Consider the following 22045-nt stretch of genomic DNA (forward strand, 5'->3'; position numbering starts at 1 on the left):
CTGTGAACTCACACCAAACAAGAATGACAAGCACATTTCGGGAGAACATCCTTGCTGGCACGGCCACTCTCCCAACCGCGCCACGCCGTCCCCAAAGTCTGAAATTGCTGCTCTTTCTCAGCTTTACTAAGGTCGCCCGGTCATAAAAGAAAAAAAAAAAGTTTTCAGAGTATGTCCTTCAATCTCTACACAAGAAGAAGTAGGAAAAGAGGTAAACGTTGACTTGGACACCTCTGTGATGTCATCCTCTGGGGAGCGCCACCTTGGATTATTTAAAAAGTGCTAAAAATGACTTTGTATAGAGTCTGCTGTTCTTAAAGCCATCCATCCATCCATTTTTCTTCCGTTTATCCAAGGTATGGTCGCAGGGGCAGCAGCCTAAGCAGGGAAGCCCAGACTTCCCTCTCCCCAGCCACTTCGTCCAGCTCCTCCCGGGGGATCCCGAGGTGTTCCCGGGTAACCCATTTCGGCCGCTTGTACCCGTGATCTTGTCCTTTCGGTCATAACCCAAAGCTCATGACCATAGGTGAGGATGGGAACGTAGATCGACCGGTAAATTGAGAGCTTTGCCTTCCGGCTCAGCTCCTTCTTCACCACAACGGACCGATACAGCGTCCGCATTACTGAAGACGCCGCACCGATCTCACGATCCACTCTTAGAGCTTAAAGTTCTTAAAGCCAATGTTTTCTTTTCCGGTATCAATACAATCGATTAATTACCCTTTAAAATCAATGTTAGATCAATATATATCTTCTGAAAGGCTAACTAGCCGAGCACAGATCCATTTTCTTTGATTTAAGGAATATAAATTGATCTATCGATATATCGATCAATTGTCACACCCCTACTAGTAAATTTTAGTTGTACTTTGTTTCTTTGTTGCTACTTTTTTGCCACACTTTTTTGACAATGTCTATTTTGTTCCCACATACGTTTTGGATTTGACTAACCTTGTGCTCATTTTTTGTTGTACTATTGCCATTTCCGCTTTGCTGGATTTATCAATAAAAATCTTTGTTTTTACACCATACACCACCTGCCTATCATCTTGGCTTCCTGCCACACACTACCTAACATGTATATCTCATTAATATTAGATTCATTTTAAAGTTCAAAACAAGTCAAGGGCCAGTAAAAAAACAAACCCAAAAAAACCCTACAGTACGAGGGGAATTCTTATGGCCCCATTAGTCGCCGTTTACCTGACACATGAAACGTGACAAATTGAAGGGGTGCACTATCCATGTTAACCACCAAACGGCAATAGAGTGTTGCATATCTTAAAATCTTCTGGAAGGCCAACTAGCCAAGCACAGATCGATTTTCTTTGATTTTCGATATATCAATCAATTGTTACACCCCTACTAGTAAGTATCATTTTTAGTTCTACTTTGTTTCTATGTTGCTACTTTTTCATAGCCTTTTTGCCACACTTTTTGGCAATATTTTATCAAGCAGTTTTCTTCTCTTTTCTGTTCCTATACATACTTTTTGGATTTGACTAGCCTTGTGCTCATTTTTCGTTGTACTTTTGCTATTTCCGCTTTGCTGGATTTATCAATAAAAATCTTTGTTTTCAAACCATACACCACCTGCCTAGCATCTTGGCTCCTGACATGTACAGTATATTTCATTGAAATTAAATTATTTTAAAGTTCAAAACAAAGTCAGGAGCCAGTAAAAAACAACAACAAAAGAACTACAGTACGAACGACATTATTTTGGCCCCATTAGTCGCCGTTTACCTGACACATGAAACGTGACAATTTGAAGGGGTGCACTAGGGTTGTACGGTATACTGGTCGGTATTAGTATAGTACCGCGATACTAATGAATCATATTCGGTACTATACCGCCTCTGAAAAGTACCGGTCCGTAAATGTAAAGTATCCAAACAACAGAAGAATAAGTGATTATTACATTTTAACAGAAGTGTAGATAGAACATGTTAAAAGAGAAAGTAAGCAGATATTAACAGTAAATGAACAAGTAAATGAATCATTCATTTTCTACCACTTGTCCTTAATAATGTTGACAAAATAACAGAATGGAAAATGAGAAGAAGAAACATATGTTTAATGTACCGTAAGATTTATTGTTAAAATAAAGCCAATAATGCATTTTTTTTGGTCCCCTTTATTTGGACAAGTACCGAAAAGTATCAAAATAATTTTGGTATCGGGACAACACTAGGGTGCACTATCCACTTTAACCACCAAACGGCAATAGAGTGTTGAATATCTTAAAATGTGTTTTGTAGATATATCAACTTTGAACAAAGCGTCAGTTGCTATGTAGAGTGGCACTGTGGAGGTTTCCTTCCTGTGGGTTCTTCTGACCACAAAGATCCTCTCGTGAGCCCGGTAGTCTGGTGCAACAATGTTTTTATTGTGCACACACGCGCCAGGTCAGCACTCTTTTCAGCGACTTTTCAGTCTCTCGCGCATGTGTGGTTCGTCTGGCTCAAACTCCAACTCCAACTCCAACCACGTGTATCGGTCCGGCTGCTGCTAATAAGGGCAACAGGTGATTAGATAACCAGCTCCTACATATACATTCACTGTACAAACACATATACACATTCTGTACATATACAAGTACATATGCATACATACACTCATGCACATAATCACGTTTCATCAAACATATATTAACGTTGTTGCCCTTGGGTGAACTGGGTAACACATGGCACACTGACAAAGCTTAACCTATTGTTACTATAACAATCTACAAGGTTAATATAGGTTGCTTCTCTTTCTTCCCCTCCATTTTTCTGCATTCTTTCGTAACTCCAGTTATCATTATGTATATGTATTGTTGCATTTAAATAATAAAGGTAAATTATAAATAAATAAATGATAAATGGGTTATACTTGTATAGCGCTTTTCTACCTTCAAGGTACTCAAAGCGCTTTGACAGTATTTCCACATTTACCCATTCACACACACATTCACACACTGATGGCGGGAGCTGCCATGCAAGGCGCTAACCAGCAGCCATCAGAGGCAAAGGGTGAAGTGTCTTGCCCAAGGACACAACGGACGTGACTAGGAAAGTAGAAGGTGGGGATTGAACCCCAGTAACCAGCAACACTCCGATTGCTGGCACAGCCACTCTGCCAACTTCGCCACGCCTCATTATCAATAGCGCTATTTCTATTAGTATCTGTATTGCTCCATTTGTAGTGTAATAATGCTCATTGTCATTTCTGTATTATTTTTTATTTTTCGCTAACTGCTTATTTGCTATCACTTTTACCATCATATTTGTACATGTCATATTTGCTGATGTTGCTCTATTGTTGTTGTTGTTGTTAATGTTGTGTTTGCTGTTGTTGTTTTTGTCTCTCTGTCTTATCCCCCTCTCTTCCCCACAATTTACCCCTCTGTCTTCCTTTTGTTTCTCTTTCTGTCCCCTCCTGCTCCGGCCCGGCTGCACCAAATGATAATATAAATACATTTAATAAACTCAAATACAAATAAGGCAACAAGAGAAGTATCCTACACTTCTCTTTTGTAAAGTAAATCTGAACAGCCGATATAGGCATCTACATCAACTACATGATATGCCTGACAAGCTGGACAGGACATAAAAAAAAATAAAATAAAATTTAAAAAAAATTAAAACAAATTTAAAAAAAAGATAACCAGCTCCAGCTGGGCAATCCACTCACCTGCCACTGGCTTCGAGGCCGGTCCTTACACACCCCGCTCCGCGGCAGGCCCGCAGACCACGCCCCCCCTCCACAGGCACTTTCCATCATTTTCAGCAGACTGCATTGCAAAACAATTCTCGCGTTGAGGCCATATTAATCCCTTCCCTACTGTAGCTGTGGGCAAAAACTCCCGCCCAGGCTGCATTTTGGACACCACTGAGATAACCGGGATATTCATTTTCCACGGGTGCCACATAGCTTCTTTATACAAACTGAAGATGTACACAGCTAGAAGGAAACCACTTCACATGATGCCACTGACACAAGGGAGCAGATTTAGAGGTGAGAAGCAACAGTGCTTGCGGGAATAATACAAAGGAGGAGAGCCTTGAAGAAAGTGCTGAGCGAAGAGGCGTATTAAAGGGTGTAGACCTGAGATTAAGGGCCAGGGGACAGGATGGTGTGAGAGAAAAGGAAAGGCCAGGCGTCAAACTGGACGTTAAAGAGCGTGCATATGCACTCAAGCGTCATGCTTACTTGAGATTAGAGGTGAGGAAGGAGCGAAAGGGGGAGAGATGTGGTGCAAAAAGAGGGAGGGGGCTATACAACAGCTCTATTGGGAGATGACGGCAGCTGTGCAGAGAGTCAGGGACATGCAGATACACAGAAGCAGCAACATGAGCATCACATCAGGACCGGATGATTGCTTCATTGGCAGATGGATGTAATAACACTTGAAAATAACCACAACTTGGCGAGGATATACAACAGTCTCTACCACTGGACACAGGAGGGCCAAAAACTGGCTGAGAAAACAAAGGAAGGAGCGCCAAAAAAGAACAGGTGGACAAAGAAACTAAGAGATATTTAAAACAGGTAAGATTAAAAAAAACATTTACTAAATAAAAATGACTAAACTCTTCATTTTTGATGTCATAAAAGAGTAAAAAAAAAAAAAAAGTGAACATGTGGGCGAAAATGATGCTGTGCTTGATGGGTCTTTATGTGTTTGAGACAAGTAATGTTAAAGGGAAAAATGAGACGTCAATGAAAGTATGAATTAATCATAGCCGACTGGTGTGGAGAAACACATTACACATTACTCTTAAGTCTCATACCAGCCATTAGCTAGGGAAATCACTGTGCCCGTAAACATCATCATTTAGAATGGCACCACTGTGTTAATAATACATAGATGGAGCAGCCTCACACCTACAGTAACAGTGCAACGGGAGCGTTTATCGGGGAACTGACGGAAACCAGAGATGTTGTGGTTGTTAATGAGACGCAAACAAAAGTCTATTAGTGACAAGAAGGGGGCGGGGGTGTAACTTTACAATGGGGAATCCTTAATGAGATAGCGACAGAATTGGTTATTTGACTGGCTTTGTGAATAAACCATGAGGGGACAAGCTAATAAATCAGCAGGTGACACACTCCCGGATACACCTTGTGCACAGGCATCACCCCAAAAAAGGGGACAAACCTGTGTTCTTCATTGATTTTAATTAAAGAAAGGATTATATCTGGCATGGTTCCATGAATTAGGGCAGCATGAAGTGCCCTATAAAAAAATATTAAAAGATAGTGAAGGTGTGGATTAGTGAAAGTTCTCCATGGATCAGGGCAAAAAAAAAAAAAAAAATCATTTTCAAATGTTTTGGAATGGCTGATGCACCAAATATTGAACCCAGCAAACCCAATATTTGTCCAATTTTTGCAGCGATTGCACTCATATTGTAACCCTCAATATTAGTTTGAATAAAAGAGTAAACTTCTAGAATAGCCATGTCTACTAATACTCTAAAGTCAAACACAATCTGTTCTTCACCGTCATAACAACTTAATTGACGGCAGACATTTTGTATGTAATATTTTAACTAGTGATGTCAAATGATATATCTTTTTTAATCAAATCAATCATATTTTGGAATATGGGTTACCGTATTTTTTGGACTATAAGTCGCAGTTTTTTTCATAGTTTGGCCGGGGGTGCGACTTATACTCAGGAGCGACTTATGTGTGAAATCATTAACACATTAATATATAATAGCAAATAATATTATTTAGCTCATTCACGTAAGAGACTAGACGTACAAGATTTCATGGGATTTAGCGATTAGGAGTGACAGATTGTTTGGTAAACGTATAGCATGTTCTATATGTTATAGTTATTTGAATGACTCTTACCATAATATGTTACGTTAACATACCAGGCACGTTCTCAGTTGGTTATTTATGCGTCATAACACGTACACTTATTCAGCCTGTTGTTCACTATTCTTTATTTATTTTAAATTGCCTTTCAAATGTCTATTCTTGGTGTTGGGTTTTATCAAATACATTTCCCCAAAAAATGCGACTTATACTCCAGTGCGACTTATTTATGTTTTTTTCCTTCTTTATAATGCATTTTTGGCCGGTGAGACTTATACTCCGGAGCGACTTATACAGTAAGTGGGCTGCTTTGTAGCAATAATCTCTTTCTTATAGCGACTTGACCATGCAGCCCATTTTCCTTTAAGTGCCTCCCTACTACTGTGCATCTTGAAATAGCCATAAAAAAATGTTTGGAGTCCTGTATGTCATACTATGTCAACTACTGTTTTGATAACAGTAAAATGAGTGGTCTGCTAATTAATGTAATCATGATTAATCACAGGCGATTGCTCGCTTGCATTATTGAAATTAGGTTAAGACTCCAATATTTGTACACAAATGCAATTTTATTGTCAGAATGTCATCCAGAAACATTTTTGAACATTTTACTTGATGCATGTGAATTTATTTGCACAAATCCTGGAAACAGTTTTATCTAAAGTTCTTTCAGGCTGTATTGTGGAGTGAATCTTGCCGGTGAGCACACTGACGTATGCTTTGATCTAATCACTGACTGTATATAGCGGGTAAAATAGCTTCTACGGTCAAAATAAATTGCATGATTAATCTACTGAAAGAGTGTACGTGATTAATGCAATCATTTTTGGTGATTAATCACATTAATATAGCCCTAATTTTAACATTCTGAACCATCATATAAGGGAGCAGGGTAAAAATGTTCAACAATACAATGACAAAGGTGATTTGTGTAGAAGATCTTAATTGTCACTCGAGTGTAAAAAGAAGTTAACCACTGTAAAACCTAACTCCCATTGTCATCTTACACTCTTGCATTGATTCTCTGCTTACTTCACATAACTTCCAGTAACTTTTTTCTTCTGTTTTATCAAAATACAACAAAAAAAGGAAACTCAAATGCATTATTCAATGCTGGACTACCATCTTTTGTATGGAGTCAGGAGTGCCCCCTCCCTATATGCAGATTCCCGTTTTGCGGCGAAGAAGCATATGTGAAATGTCAATTAATGAATGGCAGGGCATTTCATATGAAATTTTACCGCAGTTGTATTTCTAGCTGTTTCTTGCTCCGTCACTAATAAGAACATAATGACAAATTTACCCAGATCTTCTCACTGGCCCTGTGGCACACAGTGTTAGTGTTTGCCAAGTAAGACAGTAGAACGAGGTTCAAGTCCTGGTTGATGTTGTACTGAAAGGTTTATAATTTTTATTGCGTAATAAAAAAACAAATCATTGAATATTTATTTTCCCCTTGAAGTGGAATTAGTACAGAACTTGCATCAAATTAAACTCAAGTATGATCGAGAAAATGTAAAACATTTCACAAAAACAACATATAATAATAACATATTATGCCGACCTTGAATCCCAAAGAACACTAAATGTGATAACGGTACAAACAAAGAAATGACAGCACATCAAACACACATTGGGCAACACAAAGAGCAACTTCATATAAGCAAGCAGATTTTTTTCTGAACATTTCCTGGGCAACTAATATCATTTTTAGACTCAATTTTACATTTTTAACATAGCTCAGGATCACTATAGCTGCTGGTAGAAGTAGTTAATCAGTTTATTCACATGGTTAAATAGTAATTATCAAGTAAATACTTATTTAATAAAGGTTTGCATGTACTAAAACACGTGTAAACTTGATAGCACAAGCAAAGCTGATCTATTAAACATGTGCAAAGTGGATTGCATCTGCTAAATGGGCAGAATAAGGCGTGCAATCCATTTTGTGTCTTCATTAATATGCAGAATATATGCTGATTAGCAAAACGGCCACAATACTGGGAGGAGAAGATGCAAATATACGACACACAATGTGATTTATTATCACTCATCACCTTTTTGCAAGCATTATTTTGAGTTTTATTTAGCACGTTTGAAAAGAATGTGCAAACTGACACAGTTACACTCACGTTCTGCAGGATCGGTGCTGAAACAAATGAGGAACAGATAATGTGTGTGTGTCACCATATTTGCATGGTCTGTCAGAAATAACATTAGACAATATTGTCTATACGGCAACACCATTTTATATTTTATAGCGGCATGCTGGGTGAGTTAAGAGGCTGATTAAAACAAATTAAATTGATGCGTTGTGTCTGCTTGTGGTTTTTTAATGGCGTTTGTTTGTTTGCAACGCACAAAAAAAAAAAAGTATTTTCATTGTGGATGCATCGGACTGCCTCTAAAATGTCCATAAAAAGTGATGCATGTCTGCTGCTTGTTTGAAAATATAGCAAAACGCCACAGATAGGAGCATGATAACATGGAGTGTTTCCCTAGTGAAAAGGTACATAGTACACGCAAAAAAAACTCATTTATATAAGGCCATCTGCACCAGTTGTGAATACCACGTGCACTGTTAGTACACGCAATTTTATAGATTGCACACGCTGAATAGCACGTGGTATTTGGATCTTAGTAAATCAGGTCCTTGGTGCGGCACAGCCCCACCCAAAGTCTACCTCCAGTGGCCCTGAAGTGAATTGAATTTAACAAACCAGTTTTAGGGTGTACTGTTTGAACCCTGCTTGACTTGGGCATAGGGATGTAATGGTATCAAAATCTCACAGTACGATATTATCACGTATTAAGGCCACGGTACAATATTGTGGTATATGTCAAAAAACAAACAAAAAAAAAGATGCCATAATGTGTAAAATGTGTACGCTGCCCAAGTGCAACTGGATAGGCTCCACCCCCGCACAGGATTCTGGGAGATATAGTTTATTTATTTTAACTTCTTACTCAGCTTGACACGCCAACAGCAGCCTATAACACAGCATTTTCTCATGATGCACCAATGACGGTTACGGCGAGCAAAGTTGCATTCAAGAACGCCCGGAATTATGAGTATCAATACTACAAAAGCCGCTTTTTGCACGTTCTTTATATTCTGTACTGCTGCAATAAATCTGACAATTTATTGTGGATTTTATTTCTTAAGTTAATTGTTGATAATAAAATAAGTTATCATGTAATCGACATAATTGAGGTATTTAATCAGTTTAAGCACTTACAATTAATCAAATTAATTAAAGCACTTGAATGTCACAAAATTTCATTAGAACAAAGAAGTTTTTTTTTACAAAAATGTACACATTTTTTTATTTTGCAAGTACCGATTTGATGCTAGTATTGGTTAAAATGTAAACAATACCAATCCCTACTTATAAGCCCATACCACAGCTGACTTTGTACATTGATACAGTGATTACATCAATGATGTGTACAATATCCATCCATTTTCTACCGCTTGTCCCTTTTTCGGGGTCGCAGGGGTTGCTGGAGCCTATCTCAGCTGCACACGGGCGGAAGGCGGCGTACACCCTGAACAAGTCGCCAACTCCATATCTTTAAAATGCTGACACACTTAGATCATAAATGTTTTGCTTGTTTCTGTTATACTAGTATACCATTGCACAAAATCAAACCAACATACCCATAAGTCAATGATTTTGTATTTTGATGTTAAATAAGACGTGAGCTAATGTCGGACATTTCTTATGACTAGGGGTGTAACGGTACGTGTATTTATATTGAACCGTTTCGGTAGGGGGGTTTCGGTTCCGTTCGAAGGTGTACCGAACGAGTACACATGCTAGCAGCGACCGGGCTAGGACAACACGTAAAAGCCACAGCTGGAAGACCCTCCTGCCTCGTTAAGATCTCCCGTTTGGGAACACTTTGGCTGCGCGATACAACAATGGAGGACGCAGGTTTCACCCTTCACTCTACCCGGCAGTGGGTCTCCACAGCTCCGGATTCCAGGGTAAATGACGAGTCCGGCGATTAGTTGCAAATCGTGGCTATATTGAGGTCTTGCACACAGCCAATCCAACAAAACACTAGCCACTCCCCGCACTCACGCTACCGCTCCCTCACCCTGCTCGCCCACACACTCACCTTACATACTAATAATAATAATGATAATACCTGGGATTTATATAGCGCTTTTCTAAGTACCCAAAGTCGCTTTACATGTAGATCCCATCATTCATTCACACCAGGTGGTGGTAAGCTACATTTGTAGCCACAGCTGCCCTGGGGTAGACTGACTGCAATTTGCGCCAACGGCCCCTCCGACCACCACCTATCATTCATCATTCAATTCACCGGTGTGAGTGGCACCGGGGGCAAGGGTGAAGTGTCCCGCCCAAGGACACAACGACAGCGATTTTTTTTTTTGGATGGTAAGAGGCGGGGAGCAAACCTGCAACCCTCAAGTTTCTGGCACGGTTGCTCTACCCACTACGCCATGCCGCCCCTTTAATATACTGTCACATATTAAAGGGCCACACACACACATACGCTACTCTCATAACACATGCTAACTCATTTGAAGCGTCACCACCGCATTCAAGCAGCCTCTCCTCGGCGAGTCAGGCAGGGCTAAAGCAATAAAAAATGTTTTTATAGCAGCAGATATAAGTCCATATTGCATTAAAAACTAGATTTTGACCCACTTCTATGGTGGAAGAACAATGAGCCCATATATCCTCTAACTGCCAAGTTAGCCAGGCTGAGGGGAGGGTGTGGGGGGGAGAAAAGTTAATCTGAGGCTGAGTTGACTTGAAACTGTTTAATGTTGCACTTTTTATATGTAGAAGAAAAGTTTTGTCATTTTATTTAATCTGAGCAACAACTTGAGGCAGTTTAATGTTGATTAACGTGGACCCCGACTTAAACAAGTTGAAAAACTTATTGGGGGTGTTACCATTTAGTGGTCAATTGTACGGAATACGTACTGTACTGTGCAATCTACTAATAAAAGTCTCAATCAATCAATCAATCAATCAATAAAAAAAAACACTTTATGTGTAGAAAGATTTTGTTAAGAAACCATTCTGAGCCTTATCTTATTTAGTTTTTATTTTATATATGTTGACCAAATTAACCCTGGCAATGGATCCTGTGTGTATATGGATGTTATGCCATTGTTTACAAATTTGGTAAATAACCAAAAAATTTATATTTTGTTGTTTTCTTACTGTACCGAAAATGAACCGAACCGTGACCTCTAAACCGAGGTACGTACCGAACCGAAATTTTTGTGTACCGTTACACCCCTACTTATGACACAAACCTAAAGCTTAGTTTAACCCGTCCAGAAAACGCACATAGTTTCATTACCGATTATGCAAGTGAGAAGACTTCATTTTCATTCATAACCTGGATTTGGGACTATAGGGTCAGTGCTCTCCTACCTTAAAATTCTGTAAAAATGCAGATTTGTCTTCATCAGCTGCCGGTCCACAATGTTTATCCAGCTGCACACGCCAGTGATCCTGGGCATGACCTTCACACTCTGGTGAGACACCTCAGATCCTTTCGGTGATATCGGTCCAAGAGAGTACTGAGATGACATATTGATTGATAATTCCTTTCAAACCCTTTCTATCCATCTATGATCCCCAGTGCTTGCATGTTTCCTGGCAATCATTGGGGGGACTGGAACGACTCCCAGCTTCTGCCGACCATTCAAAAACTAATGAAAGGATACAACCGCTACCTGAGACCCAATTTCAATGGTAGGACTAGTCTTTCGTTGCAATTGTATTACTCACATATTGTTTTTGTATGCCGAAGCTTCTCATGTCTCTCTGACAGAAGGTCCGGTGGAAATCGGTATGAGTCTTGACATCGCAAGCATCGATGCCATCTCTGAAATCAATATGGTACAATAGAGCTTCTATTAATTTTCAATGAGACACGTCTCTGTGGGAATAAAGCAATCAAAAGAATATTGAGGATTTCAGTCACCAATGTGTTTCTTTTCCAGGACTACACTGCAACAATTTTCCTCCGCCAGCGCTGGCGTGATTCCAGGCTGGTGTTCCCAGGGAATGAGAGTGTCAGCGTGGATGGACGCCTGGTGTCGCTGCTCTGGATCCCTGACACTTTCATTCCAGACTCCAAGCGCTCATTCCTGCATGACGTGACGGTGGAGAACCGCCTCATACGCATCTTCAGTAACGGGACGGTTCTCTATGCACTCCGGTATGTTTCAATACTCATCCATAAATGGATCAATTGAGCAATAAGCACACACGGAGAGACAAAAGTAGTCCCAACTGTTGAAGTGATTAGAAAACAATACAATCCGATATTGGATATTGGTCCGATTTGAGCAAAAATACAATCAGTACTGCATTGCATTTAGTTTGTGCTTTCTTGTATGTTAGTGAAGTCATTTACAGAAGGCAAACATGGTAGGCTATAAGCTACCAGCAGCTACGCAACAGCTAAGCACACTAGAGCACCTAATTATTGGACAATATTCCGGCCTAAAACACAACAAGCATCAAATAATTATATTTACAAAGTAATTACGCACATAAGGTCTCTAAGTCAGAAGCATGAGTATTTGTGTGCGCATTATTCAATTTACTCTGTCCTGACCTCAATTTAAGGAATTATTATGGTCATTGGGAGTCACCATCAAACCAATTACTATACTCCAGTTCAATTTAAAGACAATATAAGTCCATTCTAAACGGTTAGTAATAAAAATGTTTGTGTTTTTCATACCTAATATTGTTCTCTGTTTTAGTAATTTCACTTGTCTTTTCTGACATTTCACACTACAAAATACTAATTGTATCTGCTATGATTCGTACCGATATCCTATTGTAAATGAAGACGTTTTATCTGGACACCCCGACTGGTAGTCATACAATAGGTGCGCTAATTTCCTTCACTTTGTTGAGTATTTGCGTTGTGGACTTATTTTGAGTTACTGTACACTCAAAGTTGGATACATAAAATGCACTATTTCCGAGATCGCGTTTTAAAGATACCCTTATTTCTTACCTTTTTCTTGTCGAAAAAGTTATGCGCTTAGTTCAGCTGCCTAAACCTGCTGGATGGATAATGCCCCCACGTGACGTGACATGACATGACATGAATGGTGGATTGTGCTCCCACGTCACCACTATGCACCAGTCCATATTTTGTTATTTGTAGGTAGTTAATTTAAAAAAATATAAAAAAATCCTTAAATCCCTCTAGTTTGAGACTTTCATTAGGATATACTGAGTAAGTTCCTAAATACCGTATTTTTCAGAGTATAAGTCGCTCCGGAGTATAATTCGCACCGGCCGAAAATGCATAATAAAGAAGGAAAAAACATATATAAGTCACACTGGAGTATAAGTCGCATTTTTGGGGGAAATTTATTTGATAAAACCCAACACCAAGAATAGACATTTGAAAGGCAATTAAATAAATAAAGAACAGTGAACAACAGGCTGAATAAGTGTACGTTATATGACGCATAAATAACCAACTGAGAACGTGCCTGGTATGTTAACGTAACATATTATGGTAAGAGTCATTCAAATAACTATAACATATAGAACATGCTATACGTTTACCAAACAATCTGTCACTCCTAATCGCTAAATCCGATGAAATCTTATACGTTTAGTCTCTTACGTGAATGAGCTAAATAATATTATTTGATATTTTACGGCAACGTGTTAATAATTTCACACATAAGTCGCTCCTGAGTATAAGTCGCACCCCTGGCCAAACTATGAAAAAAACTGCGACTTATAGTCCGACAAATACGGTACGCGCTAATTTTCTGAAAAACACCGCGATTGACTCTGTTCTGAAAATTCGGGGTCCACGGCACGATTACGTTACATAGAATGTCGTGTTATATTAGACTGCACTATATTGAACTTTGAGTGTATTCTGCACAAAATAATCATCGTGCAATGTGGCGTGTCATTATTTATTGGGGAGAGGCGCGATCGCTATAATTAAATGACTTTATCATGCACACGCATATATTTGACCGACATCGTTGATCGATGAAATTATAATTTTGGTTGCAGTAATCGGATGTAATGTTCATACTGTTTCTGGTCCTAAAAATGAGGCACATTAAGACATGCTAATTGTTTTAATAGCTTATATTGATCATAACACTATCAAATGTTAAACTGGTTTTAACGACACAAATGCCCGACAATTTGTCAGATACAAATGTGTGATTGTTGGCCTTGACGAGTATTGCCAAAAGTGATTTTTATTTGCACAACGTTAACAGCCAATCGGTACCCCATCTCTCTTAGGTACCACAACTTGTGAAATGTTTATTTTGTGTGTTTTTCCCTACTGTGTATGTGCATACTCCAGTTAAATTATTCCAAAAATGGTAAAAAAATAAAAAAAACAATGGGGGTTTTGAGGTTTAGGTTTTGATTTAAAAAAAAAAAAAAAAAAAAGCAGAATATGTTTAAAAAAAAAATATGTACGTGTATTTCTGTCACTTGGTCCCTTGGTTTATGTTTTGTAATATGTTCCAAAAGGTCAGGTAAAGATCAAATTATAAAAGAACATATATGAATATATTTAAAAAACACACTTTGGTGCAATGAGAATCAGATTTTTTGGCCAAGTATGTTAAACACACAATGAATTTAACGTGGTAGACTTTGCTCTCTTTGTTCAATGCAAAAAGCAATGAAAACTACGAGAGAGCACATGTTGTACCGTGCTGTGGTACTGGGTTCAAATCCTGGTTGGAGATGAGTTAGGAAGGTTTATACATTTCAGTTCAGTTCAGTTTCAGTTTATTTGGAACATGCATACAATACAATGTAATGCATCACACATTTCCAGTTGTTTCATTACAGCACGTCCGAAAAGGAGTAGGAAGAAGCAGAACTTATTTAATCCTACCCCTTTTGAATGAATGAATGAATGAAATAAGTTTATTTTGGTCATATAATCAACCATCAACCATTAACCATTTTGTGTGACCAGTTCAACAGTACAGATTATACATATTTAACAATCATACACATTTACACACAAAAATAAAATAAAATACAAAGAATGACCGAAAAAGGAATAGGCTGAAGCCAAAGCTTATATTTGCCTATCCTATACCTCCACTGAAAATAAGATTGTTAAAAAAAAAAATCAATGGGATGAAAGTAATTGCTACTATATTTTATAATTTTCTATTATTTCACCTTTCAATGTTTTCTTAAACCTTAACAAAGAAGTACATGTCTTCAGCTCATCACTGACCTTGTTCCACCATTTAACTCCTAAAACTGAAATACATGTGTATTTTATATTAATTCTTACTTTACCTATTTCATAAATGAATATCCCCCGTAAATTATAGTTTTCTCCTCTTAATTGAAATAACTTAAGAATACAAGCTGGAAGGCTGTTGTTCTTTACTTGAAACATAATTTCCATTGTTTTTAAAAACACAATATATGACAATTTTAACACATTAGAACTTATAAATAATGGATTAGTATGCTCATAGTAGCACGCTTTGTGTATTATTCTAATGACTCTTTTTTGAAGTTTAATTATTGGGTCTATGTTTGTTTTATAAACATTTCCCCAAACTTCAACACAATATGTTAAATATGGAAAAATAAAAGAATAAAATAACATATATTTTCAAAGCATAGGAATTTTATCCAATTTCCAATTATGTTAGTTTTCACAAATATAAAAAAACCTTCTTCCCTTTGAATTAGTTTTAGAACAAAACATGCATCAAATTAGATTCAAGTTTGGTTATAAAAGGATAAACATTGTTTTAAAAGTGTGAAAAAAAGTTTGTTCTTTCTTGAAATCAACAGTGTTGGTCAGATTTTTTCTCCAAGTGCTGGCACTTGCGACTTTCTTTGGCCCCCTGGTGGGTTATTTTGCAACAATTAAAACAAAACGGGACTGATTTACCAACGCGTGGGATTCTTTGTTTAGGCACTGGATTCTGCAGAATAATGCGTCGGAAAACAATGTTTGGCACCACAAAATTGGAAACGTTTGGTTAAAAACTGAATCCTGAGAAAAATGCGGGAGTACCAAAACAGAAGAATCACTACACAGGGTAATGCAAGACTACTAATACAATTCAAGTTTTCTAGACTCATTTTAAATATGTAGATCAGGGGTCCCCAAACTTTGACCCAGGGGCCGCATTGGGTTAAAAAAATGTGGCCAGGGGCCGGGCTATATATATATATATATATATATATATATATATATATATATATATATATATATATATATATATATATATATATATATATATATATATATATATACTGTATATATACACACACATATATATATATGTGTGTATATATATATATATATATATATATATATATATATATATATATATATATATATATATATATATATATATATATATATATATGTATATATATATATATATATATATATATATATATTGTATATATACACACACATATATATATATGTGTGTATATATATATGTATATATATATATATATATATATATATATAAGTGTATATATATATAAGTGTATATATATATATATATATACACACTTATATATATACACTTTTATATATATATATATATATATATATATATATATATATATATATATATATATATATATATATATATATATATATATATATATATATATATATATATATATATATATATATAAAATCTAAACTGCTTTTTCCTTACACTGAACAAAAAAAAGTCATATGTCCACTGATATTTAAAAACTCTACACTCGGAGTCCAACGATGTCACTATATTAATTTTAATTGACTGAAAGAGCACGCGCTTGTCGCGCTCTCGACTGATTTTGGGGTGCAAGCGTGATGATGTCACGTTATCGATGGAGGTCCAGTAACAAGCGGTAGAGAATGGATTGATGGATGGGTGAAAAAAGACAGATACATTTTATTTTTTTTAATTAAATGAAACTTTTTTTTTTTAAAAGGCCGGATTTTGGACGCTGGCGGGCTGTATCTGCCTAGCCCTAGGAGACCCAGTAAAAAGCTGTAGAAAATGGATTGATGGATAGGCAAAAAAGGACAGATAAAAAATAAAAAAAAAATACAAAATAATAAAAATAAATAGTTCTTTTTAAAAAAAAATTGTATTCTGGACTACGAGCGGGCCGGATTATGGACGCTGGCGGGCCGTATATGGCCCGTGGGCCGTAGTTTGGGGACCCCTGATGTAGATAGATGGATAGTACTTTATTGATTCCTTCAGGAGAGTTCCCTCAGGAAAATAAGAATTCTAGCAGCAGTGTAAATAAATAAATGATAAATGGGTTATACTTGTATAGCGCTTTTCTACCTTCAAGGTACTCAAAGCGTTTTGACAGTATTTCCACATTCACCCATTCACACACTGATGGCGGGAGCTGCCATGCAAGGCGCTAACCAGCAGCCATCAGAAGCAGGGATGAAGTGTCTTGCCCAAGGACACAACGGATGTGACTAGGATGGTAGAAGGTGGGGATTGAACCCCAGTAACCAGCAACCCTCCGATTGTTGGCACGGCCACTCTACCAACTTGTAAAAAGTAAATAATGGGGGTATAAATGGAAATAAAATAGAAAATATAACAGTAAAAATAAGAATATAACAAGAGAAACGTTGCAGTAGTGACCATGTTATGCAAATGTAATGCACTGTTAATTGCACTGTTTTTTGTTGTAGTTTATTTCAGTATTGTTATTGTTTTGCATCCCCCTGTCATCCTAATACGCCCCCCCCCTCCCAAAGAGGAATTGTACAGTCTGAAGGCGTGTGGGACAAAGGAGTTTTTTAGTCTATTAGTCCTGCACTTGGGATGAAGCAGTCTAGCACTGAACAGGCTCCTCTGGCTACTGATAACGGTACGCAGAGGGTGACTGGCATCATCCATGGTGCTCTCACTAGTTTTTCCACAGTCCACTTCTCTGCCACCGTCACCAGTGAGTCCAGTTTTATTCCCGATCGTGGAGCCGGCCCGCCTGATCAGTTTCTCCCCGTCTGGAGCTGTCCTTCTTAGATGTACCGCCCCCAGGTTTTGGTGACATATTCTGACAGTCTTTCTGTAACAACAGCATCACAGCCACAATCGCCTGCAACATGGACCTGACCAAATACCCCATGGACAGGCAGGTGTGCACCCTGCAGCTAGAGAGCTGTGAGTACCTCTCAGCTCTTTAGCGCACCCACATCCATTCCATCCCAACGTAAATCATCCTCACTATCACTGCCATCTTCCTCACTTTCGTCATCATCATCGTAGTAAGTATGTGGGTGAATAAATACAAAAGGGTAGCGTTTGGCGCAGACGAGAGAAGACTCAGTAACATGTTGTGTTGTGTAACCAGGGGGCTACAACCTGCAGGATGTTGTCTTTTACTGGACCAGGGGGAATGATTCAGTTAAGGGTCTGGACACTCTGCGGCTGGCTCAGTACAGTGTGGAGAGCTACTACACGTCTGTGTCAGAAGCTGTTTATGAGACTGGTAAGAAGAGAACTTTCACTACACCCCATTTGGTTTACAGCTTTTTAAATGCTTAACGGGTGTGTGTGTGTGTTTGCAGGACAATACCCCAAGCTGGTGCTGCATTTTGCACTGCGCAGAAATGTGTTGTTCTTCATCTTGGAGACATATGTTCCCTCCACTCTGCTGGTGGTGCTTTCTTGGGTCTCATTCTGGATCAGCCAGTCTTCTGTACCTGCCAGGACCTGCATTGGTTAGTAGTTACAGTAAACACGCATATGGCATAAACAGCTGGGATTTAAAAAAAAAAAATGATAACCCAAGGGAACACTTACCCCGGGGTGAGTTAGTTTATAAACATGTAGTGGAATAACGCTCAACACAAACAAAACAGCAATGTTAACTAGGCTGACCATATTCTGAAATCCCAAAAAGAGGACACATATAGCAGCACGCCAAGGCCGGGAATAGGTGAAAATTTGCCAATGATACCCGAACTTGCTTTATAAATAATATATTTATTTAAATAAAGCATTTTTTCTCCTCTGTTGACAGCAGTGTTGGCGCTAGGAATTTTCAAAATGGGGTCCCAGGGACCCCATCAATTCATAAAAATGGGGTCCCACAGTAAATTTTTGGGGTCCCACTTTTTTGTAAGCGTTTTGAAAAAAAATTATAAACGTAACACATTCTATATTGTGTTTTGGAAAAAAGGTTGTCATAAACGTTACTTAATTCATTAAAAAAATAATTAAAAAAAAATAAAAAATTGTATACATATGTAAATGGCTTCAGTTATAAACATTCATTCACTTTCTTCTTTCCTTCATGGATCTGAACTTTACCGCTGCTGGTAGTTTTTTCTATGTTTTTATTTCATAAGTTGTAGGTGTATTTATTTTAGTATAAAAGTGTAAAAAGTGTTTTGCTTCGGTCATGAAACGATGACAATGGTGTGCCAAGGCATACATATATTTTATATTCAACGCCTATATCTTTGGAGTCTACATCAACTTCAGATCTATCCCTCATTTAAAAATGTTTGAGTTATTTTTATGTTGGTTTGTTTTCCGCCCTTTTTTGTCAAACAAAACTATGTCTTTAATGGCAAAGACACAAAATAATAAGGTAGGAGGTAGCGGGGGTTGTATATTGTAGCGTCCCGGAAGAGTTAGTGCTGCAAGGGGTTCTGGGTATTTGTTCTGTTGTGTTTATGTTGTGTTACGGTGCGGATGTTCTCCCAAAATGTGTTTGTCATTCTTGTTTGGTGTGGGTTCACAGTGTGGCGCACATTTGTAACAGTGTTAAAGTTGTTTATACGACCACCCTCAGTGTGACCTGCATGGCTGTTGACCAAGTATGCCTTGACAATCAATCCGCCTTATGCTCTCTCTGTCTCTGCCCCTCCCTCACCAATGCTGCTGCGTGCACACACCTTCACAATTTGTTTAGTCTTTAACACCTTCTTAACCCTGGATGTACATTGAAAATACAACCCTGACTCATAATGCCGGACATTTGAGGCATTTAAAAGCCCCGCCCGGACAGCCCCGCAAAAGAGGACATGTCCGGGAAAGAGGATGTATGGTCAGTCTAATGTTAACAAATGAGAGTAACTAGCATCGCAGGGGGCAACAGTAATTAGCATTGAAGTAGAGGAAGTAAAGGTTGACATTGCCACGTGAGTAACTGCGTGTCAAAATAAAACCGGATATAAATATGTTTAATTAAAATAGCGGTTACCCCGAAAGGGACAAGCGGTAGAAAATGGATGGATGCATAAGCAAATAGTGGTTAGAAAAATGTACAACATAAAACCCACTTCCAGGCTGGTGCAAAATTCCGACTTTATTCAAGAACGTCTCCCAAACCCCCATTCAATCATGAATTCGAAGTGAGATTACAATCAGGAAGTATAATTCTAATAAAAATGTTAATTAAAACTTAATTAAATATAATAGTGGCGATTAATGATCCTCATATACACATTATATCGAGTACAGCATATTGTATTTGATTGACAATTAAGAATAAACATTTTTTTTTTATACAATTTGATGTGTTAAAACTTTCAAAGTATGGGGACTTGTGAAAAGACACTTTATTTCCCAAATTGCTTCAAATTATTGAAGTTTTCAAAATGTATACATTTATTGAGGTTAGTTTGTGTCTTTATTGCCAAATATTTGTTTGTCACTGAATTTATGTACCGATTTTTTTTTTGTTTACATTTTGTGAACTGATTTTTTTCAAAATATGCTGAAAATTCAATTGAATAAAAATTCTGATTAAAAAAAAATGTCAGGTTTTCATTCAAACACATGGTTTTAAAATTCACCCAAATGATAAAAATTCTGTGAAAACCTAATTTTTTACACACATGCATTTTGGTCACAATTTTTTTTTTTATTCAATCAAATTGTCGGCGTGAGTCCATGTAAAAAAAAATAGAGTTGACAAAATTCAAACACAAAAAACATCGGTTACAATTAGTTAAAAATTCTGAGCAAAATGCGTGTGTAAAAAAAAACAAAAAAAATTGAATCATTATCAAGTGAATTTCAAAACACTAAATTTTTTTAAGACAACATTTTGATTAATTACATTTTGAACATTTGAAGGGAAAATCAGTTCACAAAATTCCAACACAAAAACATCCAGTTACATACATTTTGTGTCAAAAAAGCTTTACAGACACAAATGAACCTCCATATATTTGTTGTTTAATTTTAGTTTTTGTAAATTATTTAAGCCAAAGTTTTGGTTAAATGTGACAAATTCTTCCCGTCACTTGGCTGTAACAACATTGCAATGAACTGATGTTAATTGAGGGGGGGGGGGGTCGAGATGATCGCATGTTTGTGATTTACTCACCAGGTGTGACGACAGTCCTCACAATGACCACTCTGATGATGGGCGCTCGCACTTCCCTACCCAACGCCAACTGCTTCATCAAGGCCATAGACGTCTACCTGGGCATTTGCTTCACCTTCATCTTTGGTGCCCTGCTGGAGTACGCCTGTGCACACTTCTACACGATGCAACACCAGACCATAGAGGATCTACACCGGGTGTGGCAAAAAGCCAAAGAGTAACCAATGCATGTTCTTCGGTCATTGAGAGCTTCTGTCTTTCTGTTAGGAACTTGCAAGAGAGTTCAATGAGTCCAGCGGAAATGGCTCCATCCCCATCGCCCGCTACAGCCATCCAAAGAATTGCCTGGAAGCGGGCCCCTCCGCCGAGGAACCTGCACAACAGTCAGCCAACAGCGGCACGAAGACCCCCGGGGAACCCGAGGAGGAGAAGCCAGATCAAGGCTGCCTGTTATCAGTGAAGGACGCCTCAAAGAGGGTGGTGTCCATCTTCATCGTGGAAAACCCACACAACATTGATCGGCATGCCCGCACCGTTTTCCCCACGGCGTTCCTCTTTGTCAATATTCTCTACTGGCTTTATTATCTCTTTTTTTGAGACACGCTCACAAGCTGCTGTGCTCAGCAGCTGCTTCACATCCCTGTTGGCATCTGAAGCTACCAGACAGGCTTTTTGGTTGACAAGTTATAAGGAAAACAAAGTTAAACTTTCGACCAAATTATGAATTAAAAACACCCGATTATACACATGTGAATATTTAGCAGATTAAACTGCATCACACGCTGCTTTTGATTACTGCCTCCATTGTTGTTTTGACACATCATTTTCTGTAATTATCTTCACAGCATGTAACA

At 38.0% G+C, this 22045-nt stretch overlaps 1 protein-coding gene across 1 annotated transcript; it reads left to right on the forward strand.

Moving 5' to 3' along the window:
* Positions 1 to 4418: 4418 nt before the first annotated feature.
* On the forward strand, positions 4419 to 22045 carry gabrp (gamma-aminobutyric acid type A receptor subunit pi). The gene is made up of 10 exons (XM_062043736.1): positions 4419 to 4533; positions 11279 to 11344; positions 11452 to 11564; positions 11644 to 11711; positions 11816 to 12033; positions 17928 to 18010; positions 18201 to 18338; positions 18418 to 18570; positions 21195 to 21388; positions 21459 to 22045. Exons 2-10 carry the CDS (start codon positions 11292 to 11294, stop codon positions 21786 to 21788), a joined length of 1350 nt encoding a protein of 449 aa, XP_061899720.1. The 5' UTR covers positions 4419 to 4533; positions 11279 to 11291; the 3' UTR covers positions 21789 to 22045.

The sequence above is a fragment of the Entelurus aequoreus genome, linkage group LG04 (assembly GCF_033978785.1).
Source record: "Entelurus aequoreus isolate RoL-2023_Sb linkage group LG04, RoL_Eaeq_v1.1, whole genome shotgun sequence".
Lineage (NCBI taxonomy): Eukaryota > Metazoa > Chordata > Actinopteri > Syngnathiformes > Syngnathidae > Entelurus > Entelurus aequoreus.

Excerpts from the sequence above, each read along its gene's own strand:
- gabrp (XM_062043736.1), top strand. The coding sequence starts at position 11,292 with ATGTTTATCCAGCTGCACACGCCAGTGATCCTGGGCATGACCTTCACA. Across the intron at positions 11,345-11,451 it reads GGCATGACCTTCACACTCTG|TGCTTGCATGTTTCCTGGCA; the intron begins GTGAGACACCTC and ends TATGATCCCCAG. Across the intron at positions 18,011-18,200 it reads CACCCTGCAGCTAGAGAGCT|GGGGCTACAACCTGCAGGAT; the intron begins GTGAGTACCTCT and ends TTGTGTAACCAG.